This window comes from Saccoglossus kowalevskii, chromosome 16 (genome assembly GCF_978046115.1).
Source record: "Saccoglossus kowalevskii chromosome 16, keSacKowa6.1, whole genome shotgun sequence".
In the NCBI taxonomy this organism is placed as follows: domain Eukaryota; kingdom Metazoa; phylum Hemichordata; class Enteropneusta; family Harrimaniidae; genus Saccoglossus; species Saccoglossus kowalevskii.
This window is the reverse complement of record NC_140656.1, coordinates 11678620-11706329: the sequence shown is the minus strand read 5'-3', so window position 1 is coordinate 11706329 and position 27710 is coordinate 11678620. Positions and strand designations below refer to the sequence as shown.

Genomic DNA, 27710 nt, shown 5'->3' with positions numbered 1-27710 from the left:
TGAAAATAGGTACATATATGTCCTGGGATAATAATGCGCAGTACTGACTAGTTTTGGTTACATTTCTGTGCATATTAATGACCTAGATTACATAGTAATTAGCCAATTTTAAGCATTTCCACTTGTTTCTCAAGTATGATTCAACAGATTTTAATGAAACATGGTTCATAGATGCTTTTGAATAATTTGCAAACCTGATTAGTTTTTAGTTGAAATCCGTGTTTATAAATGACTTAATATGCATACAAATTAGCCAATATTCATCTTTTCACCAATATCATAACCACTCATCAGATTCAATAAAACTTGGTACATACACATGCAGATGACTAGGAATAAGCCATATACATGTTCAGTTTAGGGTGAAATTTTATCCTTACTAATTACCTGATTTGCATAAATTAATCAATTTATAGCACTGATCAAATTTTAATAAAACTAAGCACATAGGTGCTTTTAGATAACCCGCAGACCTGATTATTTAATGATTGAAATCCATGCATATGAATTAACTGTTATTGGTTTTATGTGGGTCTGACTATGCATAACTGAACAACTAATGAAAAGTACCAACGTTAGTACCTTCCATGACTGAACTAAGTACTGATGCAGATAGGAACTTGCTATCGGTGATGTAATTTTGTGGTCTGACAAAATATATGACCAAAATATTAAGTCAACATATATGGTCATTATTTCATTGAATATTCATTATTGTTAAAACGTTGTAACTTGGAACCAATCTAATCATTTGCTCTATTAAAAGCATATATGCTTACAGTAAAAATAAAGGACAAAGTCAAGTCTATGGTCCGTACTTGAACGTTTTGCATTTCGATTTCTAAATTCGGCAGCTAGTAAGGTTTGTTTGCATTATTTTTTCTACGTGACGAGGCAAGAATTGAATGTCAGAATTGTTTGCATAAACTAAGGGTATATTGCGATTTAGTCAATGAATGAGATTTAGCTAAACGTTACATCGCGCTAAACTCATACATTTGAGGTCAAATAAAGATGCAGATGTTGCGACACTTAAAGGTTAATTTGGTGCAATTGCAAAGGTAAATCATAAACGTTCATTTGTAATCTATGCAAAGCTAGAAACTTGTGCTTCTTCAATGGCAGAATATATCGAAACAAGTTTACATGTACACTACATGTAATTTGATGTTATATTGTCGCATGAAACAATACCATTATTTTTAATTTTTTCTTTAAATTCTTACATTTTGCAGGGAAAATAATCGAGAATGTTTCATTGATAGTGAATTAGTACCCTCGGAAAGTACCAGGGTGTTTGAGTTTTTGTGAATCATTAGTCTATTCCAACTTTCAAACATACCTGTAAAATGATGTATACGACATACTATCTGACTAACCATGGAGTCATGCAAAATGATTTCACCTTGAGTAATTTTCTATCTACGTACTATTTAGTAGATACATGTATGTACATAAATACCCAGTACACAAAGGGGTTGTGCTAACACATGTTGACTCTTCTTATAATAATGTACACGGGAAGGTTTGATTCCCGCGTCGACGTAAAAATAAATATCGGTAATGTTTGCAAAGTTGAAAGCATTTGTACAACATATACAGAAGCATCATACGATACGGGTTATAATCAGTGCCCAGTATTGTTAATGTATACATTAATATTCTCTGTCATATTGCATGTCCATTACACAAAATAAAATTAATTCAATATATATGCTGTATATTTCACTACCATATTAGAGTAACTGTGATATTATTTTCTGTAAAGGATGACACGAGTGCACAATAATGGCCCTCAACGTAGACTATGAAGCAAACGAGTAGCAATATTCAATCATTAAAATCGAATGAAGGTTTCTGAAAATGTCTGATTATATGGAAATGTGGACGCTGGGACATTTATACAATGCTTTGAAAGCTCTGACATCACACCTATAGCCGTAGACAAGCAATAATGACAACGTGTTGTTATAGAATTCGGAATCCATGGATATTAGAACTAACACAATTTCACAGCAACTAGAGCTTGCGTGTTCAAGTTGATAAAAGGCTGCATTTCAACGAGAACCATAAAGCATGAAGAGACATTTAAAGAGCGCATTCAAAGACCGGTAATATTGTTATTATTTCAAATGTATTCAGCTCTACCTCACAGTCTGTAGTTCGCCGACAGCTCACGCCGAAACGAGCCAATCATTCACAATTTGCGTCTCGACTACATCAAAAGAGAAATGATTGCTTTATATTTCAAAATTCATGTTCGACGGGTTGTAACATGTAATTCGCCTGAAAGAGCAATTTGAAACTAGGACAAGTTGTTGAAAATATACTCGATTTTGCGGTCGACCCAGTAAGTTTGAGTAGAATGATGGATGAGTGTAGCATGAGTAGGTAATAATGACTTCCCGTGTCAGCGTCATCTTCATCATTTGTATGACTGAAGCATCGTGTTGTTTCTTACTAACTCGCGTGAGTGCACCTTATGGAGGGTAATTCCAACAACAAATACATTGTGTTAATTTGTACCACGGCACGCGATGTGTCCATTTATAATGCGACGCAATTGAGGCCATGGCCAATGTTTTCCTTGTAACGTTTTCTTTGATTTGTTCAGGTCTGTTAAAGCATAGATATTTTTTTTATATATATGTGCATAGTTTAGTAGAAATTATATTTAAAGTTATGATATATATGTAATTAAGTATATACGTATAAGTCAGCGACACTCGACACTCGACACTCCCAAGCAATACGCACAAAAAGGTTTTATTTTAAAACTACAATAAAGGCACCATTTGTCATTAAACGCCTACCAAAGTTTTAATTTTCCAATATGAGACATGGTAAAATGTCAAAGTTGTTTATGCTACAACGCTTAAATTTTCTCCAAATGATCTCTTATTTTACTCAGAAAATCGAATATACTATTTTTACTATAACGTTTCATTTTGCTTTGTATCCAACACATATATATTTTTGAGGGATTTTTTTCTAACCCTGGTGACGAGATAACCAACGATTTTTTTTTTAATCTAAATTTATTACTTTAAAAAACCTAGACCAAGGTAGATATTCAGTAAAATTTAGTGTTTTTGTGCCAAGGCCGTTTGGCTTAACAATGGCACTTTTCTAGGCGCCGTGAGTTTTGTAATTTAATTGAATTCCTTAATTTGCATAATTAGGTCAAATTAGTATAGAGCTCTTGCATGAACCGGTAATCCGCAAAAACTTCAAATGTACTACTTGTGTATCATTCGTACACGTTTCTCGATGTACGCAGTTTTCTTTTCGGCGTCTTTAATTTTTTAGCCAGACTTTCGACACATGGTTTTCATACGACGCGCACAGTAGATAGCAGAATTTGACATTTCTCGCGCTATGCTGCATTCGGTACAATAATGCACTGTATGAATTATACTGCTGACTTTGGTCAATGATTTCCTTTGAATTCCATGTTATCTTTCTGATGAGAGATGTTATTTGAATTACCCGCTGCTCGTTTACTTTTCTGCGTGGGTTCAAACTTCTAGGCTTAATAATGGATGTGTTTTATGCTTTGCCATATTTGAATATGTCCGAGATGCGGGCTGTGAATTAACAATGAGAGACTGTTAGGCCATGCTCATTTCACTCCATTTGAAATTGTTCTGTTTAAGACAATGACGGTGGTGTGATGGGGAGCACGTATGCCTGCAATGACGAGGCGTTTGTCCACGATCACCATCCGAATCTCATTCATGTTTAGATTGGTAATGGAAACATCTTAGTGTGTCTGTAATAACATTAATTCCACACAGTAATTGTCCACGCTGGTGGACAGTTGGATAGTTTTAACTATGCAGATTTCATACAGTAACTGGACCATGACTACTTAGATGTTTGTATTTATATAATGTTTGTATATGTTCGAGATTCCGTGTGTGCATTAATAATTGGTTTCTGTATAGATACAATACTGTCGGCACACAAAGATAAAAACACAAAGCGTTCTCCTGGTGTAAAACTATTTCTCTTAAATTAAGTTCCACTGAATTGTTAAATTTGAAGAAAAGTCGAAAACGTAGGTGGGTGGAGTCGGGTCTCACATAAAATGACACAAAGCATGCATTTCTTGAATGGGTTGGGGCGCACGGATTTACGACCAATTATTGATCCCATTTCCAGGTCAGTGCGTAATAACTTCAATTCTCGTGAACTTGATCCACTGCAGTGCACGTTCGAGAATCATTCCCTTGTTAAGCCGGTACTCCCTAGGCAGAGAGGGAATTAATCCATCAAGCGTGGAAAGCCACGCAAGTGCGTGATGTGGCTTCCAAATTTTAAGTAGAGTGAAAATTGCTCTCGTTATTACTAGCAGTGCTGACATTTATGTCGTAGGAGAGAAGCAATTTTACTTTCGCCGTACGTTTTCTCATCTGCAATTCTAAAGGCTTCGGTTTCTCAGAACTGTAGCTTACATCGCTCTTTGGCTAGAAGACTCGGATGGATTGATTTTGCCTTAGGTGTCAATCATGTGAAGAAACGAATGCAGAGAGTCAATTAAATTTGGCATTAATCGATAAACTAATCAATAGAGATGTCATTTTAAAACGCAAAATAATAGATAGCTACGAATCGATTGTACAAGTTCGACAGTTTCTTGCACGTACTGTGAATTAATGTACTCACTTCGGGGACGATTTTTTTCATTGCGACTCGGTGAGTTGCATGTGCAAGTTGAATGAACGACAAACATGTATATCAGACTTAATAAATAAATCTGTTTAACTATTATTATCTATTACTATCTGTTATTGTTCAAATGTTACTACGCATGCGCCAGGTGGCCAAAACTTGTCATTGTTTACAAACAAGCGTCTACCCATGAGCCTTTGCGTTTTTAGCGTGTGTTGTTATCGTCGCTTGTGACTCAATTCCCGCGCGTGCGCAGGTGACGATCCTCCCGCTTTAAATGTTTTAATATATGGTGGTCCAGTGTTCGCCATTTTGTATTACCAAGCATATTTGCATGCTGCTGTCAAACAACAGAATGTCATTCTTTCCACCTGACACCACCTCCGCGAATTGTGTGTGTGTGTTTATCTTGTCAATCAACCGCTAGACGTAGCGCCATTGTGCGCCGAGACGAAAAGGAGTCAATTGGCGAAAATCAGACATGCCAAACCTGGCAGATATGAGATGTCTTCCGGGGAATCGGGACATTAGATTAATTACAATGTTGAGTAGTCATCATGTAGATAATGCGACTGTACACTTGGGATTGTCAGACACATGCACGTTCAAGTTGTCGTTCCAAAGTATAGATGTAATTTTCCTCCCGAATTTCAATATGTGGTCGAAATTGATCATCGAAAGTAGTTTAGTGAAACTGGTCATCTGGGTATGTCAATCTTGCTGTTCGATGTTTTAGTTCAGTAGGCAGACAGTTTGTTCTATCCCCAACTTGACCTGAGTAGAACACTACTCGATATCGTTCACATAATTTGCTCTAGGCCGAGGTTGAGTTAACAGGAATGTCAGCACATAATATGAACACTCTATATTATTCACCTGTCCATTTCAATGACCACTTAAGTCAGTTTCATGGGAGTGTCCCTTTCTCATGTTCACTTGTTAATTTTGTTGAGCATTGTATCCGTACAGGGATATTACCGATTATCATTACCAACCATTACACAATATCTAGATATTCAAATCAGCACACGCACTAAACCCTAACTGAAGTGATGTATAATATAGATGTCGATTGTGTAGGTTTCAACACGCATCACCGTGGTCTGCTGTAAACGACCGTGTCGCATCGCAAATTCATTCATTTATGATCTGAAAAGCAACCGCTATGCCCATACTATCAATGACTATCTCTCCCCTCTACCTCATTTATATCCAACACGACTTGCGTCAGGTAATAACTACTATGTCCCCAGGATGAATCTTTCACTTTCCCAATATACTTTAAAATATACAGCCGTAAAACATTGGAATTCTCTACCTGAGCCAATCAAACAAATTACTAATAGAATAACTTTCAAAAGTTCCCTAAAACAACATATACTGAACACCGTACTTTAATATTTAAATACTAGCTTTATCATATGTATGATACAAATATTATTTGCAGCTAAACTTTATTTGTACTTGCCCACGATTGTTCCACTAATAATATGATGTGCAGAGTAGCGCATTAACAGCTCCATTTTTTTTTCTTTCTTTTTTTCTCTCATTTTTTTTTTATTATTATTATTTTACTTATTTATTTCTGGAGATTTTGTTTTTTGTTTGTATGTGTATATATGTATGTGTGTGCACGTATATATATATATATATAGCCTGCATAGAAATGTATATTGGTTAGGATTGGGCCACAGACTAGATTAGTTCGGATGAACTACCTCTGTGGTCCACACCAAGAAATTATTATTATTATTATTATTATTATTATTATTATTATTATTATTATTATTATTATTATTATTATTATTATTATTATTATAAGATTACTAGAATTGTTATTATTATTGGTGAAATAAATCATATATATATAATTAACTTTTGTCTATCGCCACAGCATGCGCACAGTAATTTGCTTGGTATTTTAAATCTCTATGCTTGTCGGCGATTATTTGTAAAACATTTTTTCTCTCCATAAAAAGCTTTTTGTGCAAGGCGACAGTTCCGGATCTTGAATGTCACTGCTGTCTCTTCTGCCCCCCCGCTTTAACCAATGTTCCCCCAATGTCGCATTCGTCAGTGAGTGAATCTCGGACTCTATGGACAACTCACACAGGGTAGGGGTCGACCCTTTTTGATGTTCAGCCTAATAGATTGGGTCTACCGATCATGAGTCTGATGCGACAACCACTGAGCTTCGAATGACCGGTAGTCGGCTATTATCTCTCGTCATTCATTGTCCAAATTATAAAAATCACAACCCGAATTTAAATTCCTTGCATTTGGGCCACTTTACTACACACCACAAATCCATCCGCGTACCCCGGGGACCCCTTCACTCCCTTCTCTGGCGTACAGTACTTATATATGTGTCTTACTTTAATTGTGAAAGTGTTGAATACTACAGAAATATAATGAAGAGTGTATATTTACTATATTTTATTTAAAACAAAAATAGATATCGTGATTTCGAGACACCCGGTTTGACATAAGAAAAAAAAACGTAACAGGTACGTGGTGGACGTTTCTTTCCGTTCCGATTTGTTTTCAACATACGTGCCTAGTGCAAACTTCATTAACTGCACAATTCATCAAATATTGGACTCATTGGAAAATGAAAAAGTAAAAGTAAATCTCTTGACAAAGTTGCCATGTATAATTACCTCATTTATTCCTTGTATGTAATGTAAAGTTCATAATTACATATTTTTAACAGAGCTCGTCTTCCTTTGCAAACACGCTATCACCCACGACAAAGAGGAGGTGTTCGTGAAAGACGACACGTGGAATGTAAACACGTGTCACTCTGACTGCATATTGTGCGGCTGGAAGAACCTATTGCTCAACTTTGATTAATGTCAATTTCACCAGTCACATTGCGCATTTACTTGCTATAGGTCATTGACTAGGTGCGACAGTTTCTCGTGCGCAAATAACGTTACAAGTCGACTAGCAAGCAACAAAATAATTCTTTATTCTCGTTTTTAATATTGTAATTTAGAATTATTCCGCCAACGCATGTTCCAAATTATTAATGTTTCTGACAAATATTTCTCAATGATCGAAAGTTGCCAGTTTTTAATGACGATATATTCGATTTGAAAAAAACACGCCATTGGGAGATAAATGTTAATGATACCGTCAATAATCTCTGGTCGAGGTCATAAAATATTAATGAAAAAACACCATTTGTTATGATTTGTTGCGTTTATTAAGGCCACATTGTCTGAACCATGTCCCTGTGTGAGTAATTAATAACGGACGAACTCCAGTGTCAAGGGAACAGCTGTCACATTTTGTTCGTAAAGCTCGTTAAAAACGTAAAAAAAGTTGTTGATCAGCCCCAACCGGATTGCACATCGAAGACACGTCACAATGAAAGGTCAGTGACATATTGAAAATGTGTGAGTTTGGACTATGAATACATTTTGTAATTTCATTGTTGCCTTCATCAAGGACATGTTGGTAATCATTTCACGTTACTGTCATTATGATTTATGACTAACAAATTTATCTTGTCTCTCATTTCCAAAAGTCGTATAATTCAGTGAAATTGACGACGGGCAAACATCGATCACATTGCCGTTCTGATAGAAACGGATGAACCACGTGTTGAAACGAAGTATTTGGATGTAGGTTGCAACCTTCTGTTTTGCAACAGGTGGCAAAATAGCCTTGGAGGACCGAAAAATAATATAATTGTTTGTCGATTGTCGCCATGTGTTGCATAAGCACTTCTCACGAGACTCGTATCAAATATCAACAATGACCCCCTCAACCAAAGAGAATAGCCCCTTCTAACGTATCTCTCGTTAACTTTAACAATATATAAGGTCAAGAAAAAAAGGTTGGCCAGTAATTCTATAAATAAACAAAAAAGGTACAACGAGAGGCTTGCAACAAATGGAAAACTTGTTCAAAGTTAATTCTCCATAAGTACATTTTACGTGAACGAAACTTTGACTAATCTACATGCCACATGCATATATTCATATTCGTCAAAATTTAAATAATGACATTTCTATTTTTTTAAATGATACTTTTATAGAATATATCGTCAAACTTGGTAAAACTATGTTTAATGTTTCAAGTAATTAAAATTTTACGATATATTGGACATACCAGTTATCGCACCATACTCCAACTTGAAGCATTCAACATCATGTCGCATGTGTCGCAATGTCATGTCATGGAAGTTCAACGGTCTTGAAAACCGCGGCCATTGTTGGCCGGTAATTAGGATGAGTGTGAGTCCCCAATACGTTCATTGCCAGTATAGACAAGCAGAATAAAATTTAACGCTAAACTGCATGCAAGTACTACCATGGATTAATACACGTTTTCAAATATAGATTTGTTTTGCTTTGACATAGACACGCCCACGAGAATTCTGAATTGTACTTTATACATGTAAAACCATGTTTGATGTCAAACGATATTTTGGTCACATTTATCATTTGAATGCAAGTCGAGATGATCTAAATTTTGTTTCAATGAGGGACTTTTGAAGCGACTCTGATATGTCCGCTAATATCTAGGCAACGATTTGCGAAATGTTAAGCGTGGGTTTATTTAGCTAAAACAGAAATACATTCTCCAGTCGAAATGTAGAACCACTAATCGTTGCTTATGATAATTCACGAGTGTCGTGTTTTGCTAATAATTGCCCGTATTTACGTTGCGAAAAATAAACGAGGCAATTAATGCAAACGACCAAACGCACGCCGCGTTCTTATAGTTACGCGTAATTCACATTTTCCGATTATTGGTTTCCGATCTTGTTTGTTGTTAAGAATTGAATTTAATTGAACACAAGTGGATGCCGGATTTATATATTATTGTTACCTATGTTACGCAGAGTATATCGCGACGTCGCGATGGTACCGAGCGTAAATCATAGACAATTCAATACACATCAATCACACAAAGGGCGACGACCGAGAATAAAATCTCTGATAACTGTATATATTTGTTACTTTTCAACCGCAACAGAATGTTAAACCATGTAAGTGATAAAACACTACGCTCAACTGTTACTGAAATATGAATAATATGTATATTTTCTTTCTTTCTTTCTTTCTTTCTTTCTTTCTTTCTTTCTTTCTTTCTTTCTTTCTTTCTTTCTTTCTTTCTTTCTTTCTTTCTTTCTTTCTTTCTTTCTTTCTTTCTTTCTTTCTTTCTTCCTTCCTTCCTTCCTTCCTTCCTTCCTTCATTCCTTCATTCCTTCATTCATTCATTCATTCATTCATTCATTTATTTATTTATTTATTTATTTATTTATTTATATTTATTTATTTATTTATTTATTTATTTATTTATTTATTTATTTATTTATTTATTTATTTATTTATTTATTATATAGCTAAAGAATATCGAAACTAATTCACCAAATCACTTGAAATACAGTAAAACGAAAATAAGTTCAGTTATATGCATTAAGAGTATTATAGCTATTAACGCCGTTCATATAAGACTTAGTAAATACGGGGGGGAGACGGGTTAAAGGGACGTCGTGGCATATAACGCCCTCACGTGTCGCACTAGTGTGACTCGCTATTGAACCTTATATGGGTTTTCAGAATATTTATATTTTGAGATGAAAATCATCAACAATTTCTGGAAATCGATTAGAACACTATTTTACTTTCACAAATTGAGATATTGGTTGTAAGGAAAACATACACTAAAGGGAGTCACGTGTATCGCGAGAATGATCCACATACAATAACATATATAACCTTATATGTAACATTGGATGAGAAACGACACGCACGCACGTGGTTTCAATTCAACGATTGCGCGCGCTTCGCTCGTTGTTCATAGCTTTGCGGACCGAGGCAATGACGTCTTTACACGTGGCATGATTCCACGTAACCCGACAGACACAGGAAATGACAGGGTGTGCTCAGTCCTATTGTTTTTGCGAATACTAGTATGATAAATGTTAAAAGCTGCTCCATAATTACCGTACAGAAACTCACGAGACTTTTGGTGTAGAAAGATCTAGACCGACCTCTGCTGTGCATAGTTCGGTATCACCAGTGTCCAGTATAAATTATCAACAAGGAACGTGACGATGTCGGCTTTTCTCGATGATAACGATCGCAGTTATTCGTTGTTTTACTTTCGTGTTACGTGGAAACTTTGCGTGATTGTACTACCTACCCCCGATTTTAGTAACAGCATGGAAGGTACTAACGGACCACCATGGTAACACCATGAAAAAACCTACGGCGTTGTAGTTCACAGATATTAATTAATTAATACCTGATTAATTAATCCAACGATTAATCCTGATTACCCGGCGCTTAACGATGGCAATGCGTCTCTAATTCCCATCGCGTGTTTTGTGTTTTAATGCGGCTTATTTATCGTGCCGTCGATGTAACTCGCGGCATGTGTAAAGGCAGCGGAGCTTCGAATAATCTCTCGTCTGAATCCGGTTCTAAATCTTAAAATCCGTTAAATAAATAACAATTGTGAGTCACCTTCTTAGATTTTCACGTTTCGCGCCATCTATCGGAGAGAATACTGCGGCAACTCACCACGTGACAACTCCGATATCCAATCAGTGGTGATGTTGATCGGGGCCGGTATAAACTACCGTGGCTGATGTAGATACATAGCATACGGTGCTGCGTTCGACGTGTGTTGGACTGCATAACGTGAAAAGACGTCGGAGTGGAAACAAACGCCGGCGATTTCTGTGATCAGACCCGGGGATCACATATCTAGATGCATTGATTCGGTCTAAGCATCAATATATAGTTCGACATCAGCATCTACGAATACCATGCACGATCGCGATATCGCACTGCCGAGTGTTCGAGGCATGTTAACAACTAAACTTGTGCTGACGGTTTTATAAATATGTTGCTATTGTTATCGCACACGGAATTTATGGTGGAATAACTACGAGTAACATTTGAGTGTTAATTTCTACAAATATTTTTGTGTGTGTCCTGCGACAAGGTCGATGGGCTTTCAGGAAACGATTAACTACAACCATTACTACTGCTCGTAGTTTGGACGGCAATTAGATATGAGTGAACAGTTGGTAAACATGACGACGATTATCACCACCCTCATCATCGGAACGCACATGCTGTAGTCGGGAGTCATACATTTATTTAGCGAACCCGCAACCGGTCGCTGAACCTTCACGGTGAGTAAGTTCTACCAGTCCGCGTACCAGACCCGTGCTTAGACCTGCCCCACAATACTATAATTGCGATATCAATAATATTGACAGTTTAGGGTTCATAGGGTAACATTGTCCGTGCCCGAGCATATTGTTCCCATGAACCATTTTTGTTTGGAAACACTTTTCAACGAAACAACGAGAGCTTGACGTCACAGCAGTGTACCATTCACAGGCGGCGATTGTTGCGTTACAGCTCTCAACACGTAGAATACACAGCCTGATATCCGCATCTCCTTTGCGTTTGTAACGTGCTGTGACCAGGTACTGTTATCGGGTCCGGAGGATATGCACGCAAAATATACTAAACAGGCTGACTGTTCGATCACATCCTTGCCTAGTTGCCGCTCTGCCCAGGACGGTCCGTGTGCACCGGTGAGGGTGCGTTACGTGGATTCAGTCGGCCGTTGTGTGGTAGTAGTTACAAAAATGTTGTTGTATCTTATATAAATCTATAGGAGGACGGAACATTTTCCATTAGGAATATAGGATGTCTGTACGTTTTTAAAAAGTCTACAATCGCATGCATCTCTTCCCCAATGCCAACACAGGAAAGCAAGTACAACCAGACAAGTAGAGTAAGGGACGATAATTACAACATGGCAGTCTGCGAACGACGCGCTTCGTTTTCGTTTCCATCGGTAGTTTTCTACCTCTACGCTGTTTTGACTACGCTGATATTTTCTATTTACATGGCTTGCCAAGCAGCCTGGGGGAAAAAGCAGTCTTTCATACCACAATTGCATTATAAGGATTCTACCTTAACGAAACACTTGTTGAATAAATGTACTCGTTTGACCCGGCCATACAGGCCAACTTTCTGGGCTAGCAACTGTCATTTACAGACGATGCTAAACATGGTGTGGCCACAACCAGAGGTTTTATTTCGACGGGTGTATTTTCAGTTAAAAGACGACGGAATCGTAGCATTGGACTGGGTGGTGGCCAATCCAATCAGGAGAGTGCACGATCGAACGCCGGTAGCCATCATCATCGCGGGACTGACAGGCGATGCAAACAGTGTGGCGGACATATGTAAGGAGGCGACCAAACACGGACTACGGGCGGTAGTATTCAATAAACGGGGGCACGGCGGATCAGCGTTGACGACGCCAAAGTTGCAAAGTTTTGGGGACACCTCCGATTTAAGGCAAGTTGTTAAATATATAAGAGACCTGTACAAACACGCCAGGGTGACAGCAATCGGTGTGAGCGCAGGATCGGGACTTCTGGTATCCTATTTGGGAGAGTACGGTTCATCGACGTATATTTCGGCTGCGGTGTGCATATCGCCTGGGTACTCCGCGCAAGATATGATCGAAAATAATACAATACGACGTCCCTATGATTGGATTTTGTTACAGCAAATGAAATGTCTACTCGCAAAACATGCCGTTGCACTGGCAAATATCATCGATGTTGACCGAGCGTTTAGAAGTCGGACCCTGTCGGAATTTGATCTCGCTGTGTACTGCAAGTTGTACGGGTACGAAGAACTGGATAGTTATTGGGAGAAAAACGACCCCATGAGAGAGGTTGACGAAGTTGCAATCCCCATTCTCTGCATAAACAGTCTCGACGACCCAGTATGCTGCAAGGACAACATACCTTACGATCTCTTTACGATGTTACCAAATTTCTTGCTAGTCACCACGGAGTACGGAGGACATTGCGGATTTTTCGAGGGATGGCAGCCCGAGTCGTGGGCCAATCGCTTAGCGCTAGATTATATCGACGCAGTGCTCGAATTCTTATCTACAGCTCCACATGGACCAACAGAGAACTCGTGGCGAAGTAGATCAGTTTGAAAACATAAAGTCGCCAGGCAGGTGAAATATTCAAATGAGAGATTATAATCATCTGGAATACCTGCCGAGTTAAAATTAGACGCGTTGAACGCACACACCGAGCCCCTGTCAGCCGCAATATAACCCGATCTGCTTTGCTCCAGGCACTCGTTTTTTTCTTTTAACCTGGTTGCTATTTTTTTAAAGAAATTACGGTGCAGATAAACGGAATAGTTAAGTTTTCATTAACTAGTCCTGGATAGTTACACATCGATTTGTTGTGAACTGGTGACGTTAACGATAGCGTTCACATTTTCAATTTAATTGGGGTGACCATAATTTACGAGCAGCGAAAGTGCTCAACTCTCGAAGTTATTACCCTGATGTGAGCGCATTATCTTATTCAAGATGGATGTCCCTCCGGAGTATTCATGCCAGAATCTCTAACAGGGAAACGGCTCGCCCAGAAACGAGAAAGAATTTTAGAAACAACTGCATTCCATTTGATATTATTAAGCGTTGACCTTGGTTGGCGGACTTGTACAGCACACGCAATGGCAATCATCGAGTAACGTGTAAATGTACGAGAGACATTATTTAGCCCGTAGGGACCATTGCCATAGTTTAGTGAGCGAGTTATAATACCATTGTAGACATGCGTGCCAACGCTGTGATTATAAAAATGGTATAATCCTGCTGGAGGGGAGGGGGTCTGCTTTATTAGTTGTCTGAGCTACATACAACGAATACAGTGTGGACGTGGGGAGCGCTAATAACAATGAAGTTGTAAATATCAATATTATACGTGTTCAAAATTCATACCGCCAACTAGGTTGTTTTTTAGTCGGTTACAAATCACCAGTGCACTAACAGCTGACTAGCATCGTGACTATACGATTACTCGACCTCGTTTAAATCCTTTTCACCAAGCTTTGTCGGGCGCACCTTCCTGCTCGTTTCCAGTGAACATATTACACACTGAGAACTAAATTCAGTTGATGAAAAATACACAATTTGTTAGAACGTTACGATGCTATTAGACGGTGAATATATTTAAGACATTTGGGAGTGGGTCGAGAAAATAGTCTAAGGGGCCAAATAAGATTTTACATGAATTATATATCACTTTATTTTTTATCTAATATCTGGATGACGGAGAAGTGTTTAATTAAAGCAATGTTTCAACATGAACTACGTATGTTATTGTTTGACGTGGGGTTTCACCTGCAAGTATTCAAGTATTCATTTTGAAAGTCCGTTGGCGCTAAGTTTGGATTGTATGCGTATAACAAAAGCACGCGTGGGTGCTCGCGCGCGTGCGTGTACAAGTGACCAAATATTGTTTTATCATATTCCGTCTTTTTTTAGTTTTGGTTGCTATCGCGGAATAATTCTGTGCATGCCATTGTACGTAGAATAAATACCATTATACCGTATTACTTTTCGATTGTTTTCGGCTGTAATGGCGCACGAACGCGTGAATTGTACGGGAACAGTGTCGACATCTCGGACCTAATTTCGCAAGAAAACCAGCCCATAGTATTGCACCATAAATGGTATGAACAATGGATAATTAACGAGTTTGTTTTTACAGCGTTCTTAAAATACCTGCACATATGTCACCTACTTGAATAATAATAATCGTTCGGTTGATAGTGATTATCAATCAACACGGCTGTATTTGCGACATGACGTAAACCATATCTCAAATCGTAAAATATAACCTCCCGATTGTGTCGCAGCGATAACCTCAAAACAAGGTCAAATGTCAGATATGAAGTGTTCTAAACCCGTGGTCTATATAGTGTGATTGGATGTTTTTATGTACACATGACAACAACAAACAGCTAAAATATTTTTAAAACTGCATAAAGAGAACATTTACATTTACGCAATATATTATTATATCGCAGTCGGACATTGCACGATAAATAATAATACAATACAACGAGAATAAATAGGATAACGAAACTACCGTCGAAATCCTTTGCAATCCAAAAATAGGAACTCAATCCATTTTATACAGTGAAAACTTTTAATATTATCTGCTCGCAAAAAGAAGTAAAATATTTCGTTTTCAAACTGAATTGTTTATTCAGGTAATGTGTACTGAAATGTAATTTTAGCATATGCCAACATATTATAGATTTCTAGAGAAAGATCGTAATCTTCGGTAATCTGCAACAACGCAGGTGTCATGCACACCTGTCATCGTAATGGTCTCTGTGTGATATGTTAAACACACGCGAAAAAATACAGAGATGGCGCGGCAGCGACCACAGATTTTGTAACGACCGGAACCAATCTGTCAAAGAGAGAGAGAGAGAGGGAAACACGTATGAGAAAAAAATCCTTGCAACAATAATAAATTAAATATTCACAGATAAATCATTACAACTTATGGCAACCAAATGATGCAATACATGTAACTCTGTTCTATGTAACATGAATTTAGAAATATTTGGATCAAAACTTGTGTAAACGTTTTTAGGCGTTTTAGCTAGTGTCAACAGTTCAGCGGACTTCGATTAACGCAACGTAATGTACTAGTCACAGGCAGATTTGAAGCATGATTGCCTATTTAAAACTTTTTTTCGATCTTTGCATTAAACGCAATACAAATGTATAATATTTCGATATTAATTGGCACTGTGCAGATTTTGTTTGTGTAATTGCACATGTTTTACATAATCAACCACGCATGTGTCTTCTTCAGTTTTGTGACCAATACCAATTGCAAATTTGGTTAGTATTAAGTGTTGAACATTACAAATTGTCGCAATTGAAAAATACAATTTAGTGACAGGAAAAGATCGTTGACACTAAAATAATCGTGCTTGAGTTTGTAACTTAGAACAATAAGCATTTGTAATAAACACATGATTGGTATAAGAGCGGGCGTTTCTTCCACAATTAGAAATATTTTATATTTTTTGTTTTTAAATATTAGGTTATCCATGCCGTCATATATGAGCTTTCAGACACCAATGTCTTCTTGTTAGGATAGACAAGTTCTCATATTTAAGATTTCAGATTGCTAGAGTAGACATTTTCATCGTATATATCCTTTCTAAAAACAATGGCTTGTTAGGGTACGTATGTCATTCATTGTATATTAGCTTTCAGTGTACAGTGTGTAGACATACAATACTGTGGTAATTTAATATAAAAGGCTTTACAAAACCACATAACATAAGAGGGTAGAAATCTCTTTTACAATACACATGCCACTAGAAATATTATTTTATATAGGTATAAAGCATCATAACATTGGGTAGAAATATCCATTTCACACGCTGTGAGAAAACGACATTACTATAGTAGGATTGAAAAAAATTATCATATTTAAAGATGTAGCATAGAATTGGATTGTATAAGTTTTCGAAAACACAATGTTCTACACGTAAAGCCGTAACTCTTGAAGGAGGGAGCGGTGTACTACAGTCACGGTTAATTCTGATACTTCGGTACGGCTGATTTTACGCGAGTAGCATTTCCAATGCTCGCTGTAATCGACAGATTATCGACGATGTACATAAAATATTGATGAACTCTAACGACCTCGGATTTAACTCAAGATTGGTTTAAATTCGAGTTCAAATGTGTTTCAAGTCAGGAATCGCTAGTGTCTGTGTTGGGGGAGGGGGTGTCAAAAGAGAGACTGATTTATACGGGTATGTCATGATTTGCGCGAAAAAATAAAATGTCGAAAAAAATGCCTCTTCATTGTAAACTTTCAACTATTGACATTTAAGAAAAATCAAACAAAATGGTTTATGAACTTCTTAAGCACCGGACATACCCTTTAGACATTTCTCACAAGAGACCCACGCCCAGGGTTCAGTATATGCCATTTCTACGTCACGATACGGTAAAGCTATGCTGAGTTCGCTGAAACGATTTCCTATTTCCTGACCTCTACATTCCAGACGTCAGGATACGGTGGTGAGTATTTATCATGTCTTGGGTATAGTGTATATACACTTTAAGTTACTTTATTGCATCCGTCAACACATTATGTACTTGTAGTGGCTAGCACATACACCGACACACAACCACTGATGTGCTGGACGTGAAGGGATTTCATAAAACGCGTTAGTCGTAGTGCTGAGTGCGTTCAATTTATGTACACAAATGCATTTTACTCGAATTGTATACATTCTACACACATCGAATACTACGCAGCGCGACGACCATCGCAATGTAAGTGACGACCTTAGTAGGAGGGTCCGGGGGCATGCCCCCCTTATAAATTTGGAAATCTAGACCCTCTGAAACGCCATTTCCTGCATTTTGAGGGGCAAATTTTGCTGACACAATGGGTTTCAGTTTGATTTTTGAGGGACGACGCCCCGCCCTCGTTTTTTTCGACGAGGCGATCGCCCCATTTGCCTTCTGTGCCGCCGCCACTGTATTTAGTACAATTTGAGCACCTATTCTGACAGACAACCAGATTAGCGTAATTTTACTTCAGCAATCTCCAGTCATGTCAATGTGACATGCATTCAGACCTACTGTAAACACATTAATTATTCGATGTGTTTTAATAACCATATTTCCGCCGATACGTGGCATCCGCTAAATGAAAACCACCGACAGGTGAACATACAGCATAACAATATAACTCAATAGAAAGGTTTACTCGCAAATCGGTGAGTTTAAAACTCGGTGCGTAAAACATCGAAATACCAGCAAAATTTAATGCTTATAATATTTTCTGTGACAATGTCTCATGAATATTTATGAGAAGTTAATTTAACCTGCAGACAGCGGCAAGACACGAATGACTCACATTGCCGTTAGGATGGCTGTGTAAAATGGACTGTCAGTCGCAATACGGCTGCTTACCATCGGAATAACTGTTCGAGTAACTTCCGTACATATTTATTTAAAAAATAGTATTGATGAGCACTCAATCATCGTTATACGTCTGAAATTTCGTAGATTGACCTCGGCGGCGTAAAGTCATTACATCATCAATAAACGCAGGTGTGAGTTGTATATAGAACGTGGAACTAGAACTGTGTAACTGGAGAACACCTTAATATATTAAGTCAATATAAAGAAACGTGTCTGGGCATTAAGTTCAGGGTTAAGTGTATATACTGTATACCTAGCTATCTTTTTAACATAATCATGATGCTAAGATTTTAAATTTTGATTTAAATTTTATTGAATTTAAGTTATTGTAACTGGACACAGTTTAATTTAAACGTAATTTAATTGTGTAGGAATGATTTTAATTAAATCAAATTAAATTTTAATTGAATTTCATTTCTTTAAATGATTGCAAGTTTATTAAGACGAATTGAATTGTAGTAATTAAATTGCATTTCTATATAGAATTGCAATTTAATTGAGTTTAATTAAGTTGAAATTAAATTAAATTATATGACTATATATGATTGCAATTCATTCAGTGAGTTGTTCCACAGATTCCGGTTCCCGTTCCGCGTGTTTTGACTTCATATGATCCTGACCAAATGTCTTTTGTCATTAGTAAAATTCGATAATAATCTTTCGATTTTTTTATAAGGCAATTTTTTTGAGGAGGGCGGAACAAAATAAATTTAATTTTTTTTCCCCATTAGATTTGTGTGATTCTCAAAGAATTGCAAATGAGATCATTGATCGGAGAGCAGAAAATTTTATTGCATGTATAACCTTGTTTCTCATCTGCGCGAGACTTCGGTACTTTGATCATGATACTCCCGCGAAAATGCAACTTGGATTTGGTATGCGGCGGGCGGTAAAAAAATGAAGCTCAAAATAATATATTTTTTAGCAATTTTTTGCGCTTACAAGTCGGCGGGCGAGAGAAATTACGCTGAAATAAAATTTTATTTTTATTTAATTTTCGGCTCCTGTTCATTAGGCGGGTTCGCGAAACAAGGGATAATAACAGTCTGGCCTTACTGCAATGCTAGCCCCATTGCACTTTTGACGATGAATTGCGTATAATGCCTGCCTGACCCACATCTTTCTTATTACTACACTAATTAGGAGTAAAAGTACCCACACCCACACATGCCAACAACTTCTTTTTGAAAGGGTGCAGACAATTTGAAACTAGGTCACTAGAAAACAAAAGAAGGTTAGGCTAACTCATCCGGCACCAGCTTCCAATGACATCGTTGTGAAGTATTTCGGCAAGGTAACACACAAAGCTGTCTATATAATAAAATATTATGTCGCGCGCCTCATGGGTAATACCTGTCATGTGCATATCACTTCATTTGCAGATAGCTGGAACCAGCGGCCCCTATGGAAACCAAACAGCTGATTTATAAAGACAAATTACACAAAGTGACACAGGTTAATGGAATGGAAGGTGTTTTTTGAACGTCACACCTGTAACTAACTACTCGTTTTAGTTTGTTAATTTATCGGCTGAGTAAATTTGCCCATAAATTAATGTATCACATAAATACTGCAAAAGAAGATCCATTCGACCACTGGAGAAGTGGGCGTATTGAAATGGCGGGTAATCGCTGACAGTAGAATAATAAACCCAGCAGCATCCGAAAACTCTTTAGCTAATCTACGTATCGAAATGTGTCCCTCACACATACAATTCTGTTCACTAGAAATATTTTTTTTTTAATGATTAACAATAGTTGGATGAGCAATAATGTCAACGTTTCCTAAAAGAATTTAAAGAATATAGTGATCGGATGAATAATACAAGAGGACATACTGGTTCTTTCAAAAACAGCGCTACACACCCATTGCTAGCGCGACCTTTGACATTTGACCCTGGACGGCCAACTTTACCTTTACCTGTTTGTTCGTGTATTTTGGTAACTAGAAATATTTTAAAGGTATCCTTTCACCTGCACATGACTGTGTGGACATTGTGTAGACCATCTCACTTTGCAGAGCAGAGCAGAGCAGAGCGCAGGGAAATAGAACGACCAATAACAACTATTTTATTTTTACATATGGATTATTATGGTTTTTGTAATACATGAAATTCTAAAAATAAGCATCAAAACGTGAAACACAAACGACATTTGTCACTTCCCAAGCAATATATTATTTGAAAGTACCTTAATTCCCAATTTACACGTTTCTGACTTACTCAAATGTGTTTATCCGCGCAGGTTAGGAGTTCGGTAAATTTGTCTAATTGATGGTGACTTGGCACGTGTTCACATTTAAATTTGTCCTTGGCACCCTTTCCCAACCATGACTTATTTAGGTCTGCCTAAATATTTTCGTCCGTGTTCACACAAATATTTAAAGTGTGGGTAAGCCTATTTCTCAGTGTGCTCACTGGGAATTCGGGAGTGGGTTAAAACGTCTTTGACTGCAGTGGGCGGCGGCATTGAAATTATCGACATAAGCTAATGTGGAGGTTCACACAATGAGCTGACGATAAATTATCGTGATTTGTCGATTTTTTTCCACAAATGAACCCAAGAACACTTGTCTGAAAACAATGTATACTTTTAAAGACGCCAGTTTATGTTATTATGAACCAACGATGTATCTTTGCGCGGGTCGTAATTAATATACTATCGAACGAACGAACGAATGAACAAACAAACAAACGAACGGACGAGTTGGTATGTAAAGCCAGAAATCACAAACGAAGATACAGTCTCGGAATAACACGGCAACCAATAACTACGTTGTATGTTCAAACAAAATGAATTGACCATTAACAATCGTTGTCAAAATAATAGTAGTAAATAACATTTATTGCTGCCGTTAAATACCGTACTTGTGTCGAGAGGCGTTGGAGATTTGCTCTATAAAGATAACCGAACAACTGATAAGTACTCGCACAAGGTACGCATTGCGTAATAACACACTGCAAGGCCAGACTTTTTTTATTCCTTGTTTCTCGAGTTTTTATAAGTCAATGAGTAGGGCGGAAAAAATAAAATTAATTTTTTTAATTAGATTTGTGTGATTCTCAAAAAATTGTAAGTGAGATCATTGATCGGAGAGAAGAAATGAAATACAAGTTTATTCCATGTATAACCTGATTGGCAATGTCACCATGGCGTAGTAGTTTCAAGCAGCACGCAGAGATTCACTGTCAACCAACACACATAAAGTATTGGTCTACGCGAGACTTTGGTACTTTGATCATGATACTCCCATGAAAATGCAACTTGGATTTGTTAGGCGGCGGGCGGAAAAAAAATGAAGATAAAAATAATTTTTAGCAAATTTTTGCACTTACAAGTCGGCGGGCGCGAGAAATTACGCTGAAATAAACTTTTATTTTTATTTCATTTTCGGCCCCGGAACATTCGGCGGGTTCGCGAAACAAAGAATAATACAAGTCTGGCCTAAACTACATCCATGTTTTGACCCAGTTTACGTGACGCAAAGAGCGTATTCATCAATGGTGTGTGTCTAGTGTTGTGAGTTTTACTGGCAATGCAAGACACGATATTAACCAACTTCCGAACGCAATAATGCCCTGAGTTTTGATTGTGTTTGTTCTGTCCAACCCAAACCTTTAAACAATCCCTTCAGCCATTGCGAACATAGGTGAATGCCCTAGGCAGTAATATAATACGGTCACTGATCGCATACGTCATTCTACAGACCATGTTGTTGTACTATTACTAACGGTGAGCGACGGAGCTCGTGGGTTATCACCGCATCACAGACTAAATCATAATCTCTTATTTTATTCCCCATATTTTTCAACGTCCACAGATGCCTGGTTCGTGCACAGCATACCAATACCTTCTCACACACTTCCCGGTTTCGAACAGGATTCGGGTTGTAGTGAGTGCCAAGACATGACCCGGTTACTATGAACTTGGTCCTTGTTGCTATATGAGGGAATCGGTCAGTTTAGTTTTCCAGTAATTTACATCATATGATTATGATGCAGACATATTTAAGATAATTTGCGACACTGAATAATGAACACATGCGCGACACATTTGTTCCGGAAAGACAATTCAATAGTGCGTGTTGCCTCAGCAGGACGAGTTGTCAGATTACGATATTGCATTTTTTTGTAGACACGCCACCTTAGTGCACACAGATCTGGTTTATCCGGATTTCCGAACATTATGATATACAATACTGATAAAATGTAAAATTAAAAATGTGATGTCACAATTTGAAGCACAGTTCTTGTTGTCCAGCCACTGCAATACTCATAAAAGTTTACTTTCCAAACCAACAATCAATGCAGCTTGTATCCCGGCAATATATGGGTAAAGGTCTGCTACGAGGACATTAACGGCTGACAACTCTTTGACAGGGTCGAGGTTCCAGTAAACGTTCGAAACCCAAGACCCCACACAGGTTGTATACTAGCGTTAGCACCCGAGTTTTGCGAGTTTTAGGTGTTTTATTGCGGTCCAAGGCAGCTTATGTGTTGTCACAGCGTACAAGTGTTACGTAACACTTTTTGTATAGGAAGGACAATGAACCAATGACCTGGAGTGCTTGGCCCTACAGACTTCGGACGTTTACTACAATCTCAGCGCCTAAATAGGTCCTTACCGAGTTTCCCCGTTGGCGTCTTTTAACTATCAGTAGTGTAGCTAAAATGGAGGTATAGTGGATTAGCTGCCATGAAAAACAAGGCAAAAACCAATTACTGTGGTGAAACAGTCAATTCTATACGCCCTATATTTCTCCCACCCGATACATATACCGTTATTTATGTTGAACATACAAGCAAGATATTTCAGGGATTGGTTACTGGCTGCTGGCTTGAACGGAACTGAGAGAAATGTAACGATGACTACAATATTTACCACTATTGTTAATCTTTAATATTAGCCCCTGGTATCTGACTACTAACATTTAATAAGCGATCCAGAATTGTCATTATTACTTTTTATTTATCGCATCACATTCATAAATAGTGCCCGAGGGCTAACTGAGATCCTGGTAGATAATAAAAATGTAGAATGCAAGTTGTTGGTTTGATTTCCATGACAACTATTCACTATGGATTTTTCCCATCCTCATACAATAGATCGACCAACATACCATGTTATTAACTCTGCGATTTGATACAGACCAAACACACAGAATAACACACGGTGGAACTACCACAATAATCAATGCGGGCTGTGTTACGCGTGAAACAAATGCCATTTTATTACTTTTAGCTTTTACCCACATCATCGCTGCTAACAATAACATTCAATGAAATTGGCTGGATTTGAACAGAATATTATTAGTTGTTTATGTAGCATGTTGCCAGATGCAGCAGCTGGTTTACGTACCTTGTAATGCGTCGAGGTCTATCCGTACAGTCGACGAAAATATATTCTAGTCGATGAACGTATGGTCCTCACTAACGCATCCTCACGAAAAAACTATAGTAGTTTATAGTAGACATAATTTTTCATTCATTGATGTATACAATATAAAACTCAACTATAGATTTTGGATGGGATGGAGGTGACATCGAGGGGAGACTGGTGGATTTTATTATGTTGATACTGTGAATTATTAACGGTCAAACGAGAAACTGGCGACTACGTTTGACGCGTGACATAACTATACGCCCTGTTATTTTGCGAGGTTAAGTCATGAATGTATATTCACAACCACAGCGATGTTATGGCATACTCCTTAAATAATTTGCCTGGTTATAATTGACTGTATGTCATATTTAAACATGTCTTCTTACTTATGCTATGAATGTTTTACATTGCGTCTCAAATTTTCAGTGCTACGGACGCATGCACGCGCCTACGCACGCACCCCAAATCACACATGACGAACGCATCCCTCTAAATTAATCTATTCATAGTGTTAAATCATATACATGTTCTACCAGATGTCAATCAGAAAATATTTTGTGATTGTTTAATCCGATCACAAATACCGGATACTTTAAGTAGAAGCTAAAATTTATGGCAATCAACACGAACCACTAAGCTGCACCAATAGTCGACTGATTGATTAAATTCAATTAGAAAATGAAACGAATTGAATAGGGAATTGAAAAGTCGTTATATATTTGCAAATAATCGTCATGGATTTAATTGTTTTGACATGGAAGACGTCACTGTACTGACGGTGGAGCTACCAATGCACATCTATCGCAATATAAGGTTCATATAAAGATGAACACGTGCACCGGAAGTCACAGGTGAGATCACCAAGGGAATGTTATCATTAACCGTACATTTAATAGATCGATGGCTTTAAAAGTAATTATCACATGACTGCAACTGGCAATCATAACCTGTATCTTGTATTCGTTTTTCTTTTTCTTTTTCTTTTTCAAGAATCAACATCGTTGCATTTACTCTATTTGCAAAGAAGTATGGCCTGAGAACACACTGCTGAATTTAGAAACGTGTGTTATATTATAAACCACCTGTATTAGAAAAATGTTCGTCGGTTTTGTTGAAACACTTTTTGATAGAAATTAAGCTTACTGTAAACACACAGAATGTATGTCTAGTAAAACATTAAAAGTGTAGTGATAATAATCATTTTTCAATACAGGTTATTGGTTGAAACACAAAGCTCATTAATTTTAAATTAATTTTAATTTTAAAATCGCTGTGTTGTAATATAATTCCTTTGCGATTTTAAATTTTAGTTGACTATAAATCAAACACGATTCAATGGGCGTGCATGCAGCATATTCTATTTTGAGGTTTGGTAAACTGATATTGGTCACGATGATTTTAATACACATGTTTTACTCATTGTTCTAGAATAGCAAATGATTCACCAAACCTCTAAGTCGACCAGCTATATTTACAACAGTTATTTCTGTATACATTGTTCAGGTCATTGACGTACGAGATCAATCCACTGTCAAAACATCTGTGTAGCACAAAGTTTGGCACGATGTTATCAATTCGCACTGGTATAGATTCAGAAGAAGTGTAATTCAAACAGTGTGGTTTCCACAAACCACGTAAATGAACCAATATTCAAAAAAAAAAAACGTGTTACCTGAGTAAATACTCGCCACTTATCTGTAAAATGAACAGATGAGAAGAAATAAATAAATTGAAAATGACAAATAAATGTGTTTGAACAATACCCAGGCCTATAATTGCACATTCATGTCACGGCAGATGCAATCGCAACACTTAGTATATGGTCACGGAATAAAGGTCGAAGTGAAATTGATTTGTATTCGTTTATATATCGTGGTACGTTTGTGATGTAGATTTCCAAGGACGAATCTCGTCCTTTCAGCCTATTGATTTCCTCCATCAATGTACCTGTTGGTTGAATGTCACCGCAGGAGTAGACACTAAGTTGAATATTTAGTTGATGCAGTATGTAACGTGTCACCTTTAGCAACAGTTTCGTTACCATGCTAAACATATATATACATGAGATGGGATGAGTTAATATTGAGGCCACAGTATGTGGGTATAAGTGGTGTATCATATAAGCACTGAAGTTGAACGGTGAATATAAATAGCAATCACTAACATCTGTATGTTATAAATGTGATGGATATGCTGGTGGGCCGATCATATGCTTAGAAGCTTTTCTAGGCGCGTTGTCAAAGCATATGCTGTTCATGTCAGTGAACTTTAACGACGTGACGTGACGTGGCAATAGCACGACACCGGGAATGCTCTACGTGCCATCGCGCAGTATTCTATTCGTGTCTTAAAAATTGAGGTCTAACTTGTAGATGGTGGTCATTTCGAGGGGGGGGGGGGTTAGTGGAACAACTTGTTTGCCATATCTTGAGTGGTTTCAAACCTTTTTTTGTATCAGTATATACATATAACAAGCATTCAAGTACCTTAGTACGTTAGAACAGCTTTTTACATATTAAAATATTCCAACAAATGAAGTTTAAAGAATTAATACTTATTAGTTGTTACAGTTGGTGGAAATGTCAATACCGAGATTTGTTCGTCTTTGACGCCAAGTATTCGTATAAGAGTTGTTTGTACACTCTATGATTGTTGAATTGGAACATTGCCCTTTTTCTACCGCTCAGATTGTTGAATAACTTTACTTTTTGCTTCCTCTATGATTGTTAATGACATTGGTATTGACATTGGTTGCCTCTTCGATTGTCGAATAACGCCGTGATTTGTTGAATCTCTGAATGTTGAATTACTTTAATGTTCGCTGCATCTGGATTGTTGATGACATAGGTATTTGTAGCCCTTCCGATTGTTGAATAGCATTGCTATTCACTGCCTCCACAATTGTACTGTCTCTCCGATTGTTTAATAGTATTGTTATATGATGCCTCCCCGATTGTGCTGCTTCTCTGATTGTCGGATAACATTATTATTTGGCACGTAATTGTTTAATACCAGGCATTCCCAATGTCTCAATCAACAGACAAGAGCAGCGGAGTCTGGGTTTTATATGATTCTGTACTATACTCTTTAATTTGTGTGCAATATTAATAACCCAATGTCAATGTAACCGACTTAACCCCAAGAGCACGTTTTCCACAAGTACTTAGCCTGAGATGAAAGAGTCTGGATATATCTCCATATCTGCGGACAAACCACTGTTGGGATCCTTGATTGCAAGTTAAGAATGTGTGTGTGATGACTTTATGACGTCATTGATGGAATCTCGTTTATCTGGAAGCATGTACATATTCTTATAGGATATGTGATACAGTCATTAATATTCATGATTCGCCAATGACGTCAATTAAGAGCACTTTCCATTTATTTGCATGTGATTGCAACCATGTCGTTCAAGGCGGTTCGAGCAAAATTTAAGATTACACGTCAGGTTTTTCATCCTTTTTATTATTTCCAATAGGACACCGAAATGGAGAAAATGGGATTACTTTTTCGAAAAACAAGAGTCACGTGAAATGGTGAAAATGTGCATTTTAAAGCTCGGTGGTCGTCGCGCAGCGCGTGTTCGAATTTCATGTAAATGAACAATGTATTTTACACGCGTTGTATACTTCGCTATTGATCCCATATCCAACAGGACGCGGCACGACGACTGCCCCCTTTAACACTGGTTTCTATGCTGAATTAAATTGTTCATATCTAGAAATTTTACCCGGTTTCATGGGATAAAAAATGCATATATTATATCAATACGAATCGCAATATTGTAAAAAAATTTTCGTTTTATACAAT

General features: G+C 37.5%; 1 protein-coding gene across 1 annotated transcript; it reads left to right on the top strand.

The window, feature by feature from the left end:
- The first annotated feature begins 11301 nt into the window (after positions 1-11301).
- Positions 11302-14850, top strand: LOC102802996 (protein ABHD15-like). Its single transcript, XM_006813458.3, has one exon. It carries the CDS (start codon positions 12412-12414, stop codon positions 13678-13680), a length of 1269 nt encoding a protein of 422 aa, XP_006813521.1. The 5' UTR covers positions 11302-12411; the 3' UTR covers positions 13681-14850.
- The last annotated feature ends 12860 nt before the right edge of the window (positions 14851-27710 follow it).

What these genes read in the sequence shown, in the direction of transcription:
- LOC102802996 (XM_006813458.3), top strand. Translation starts at nt 12,412, where the DNA reads ATGCCAACACAGGAAAGCAAGTACAACCAGACAAGTAGAGTAAGGGAC.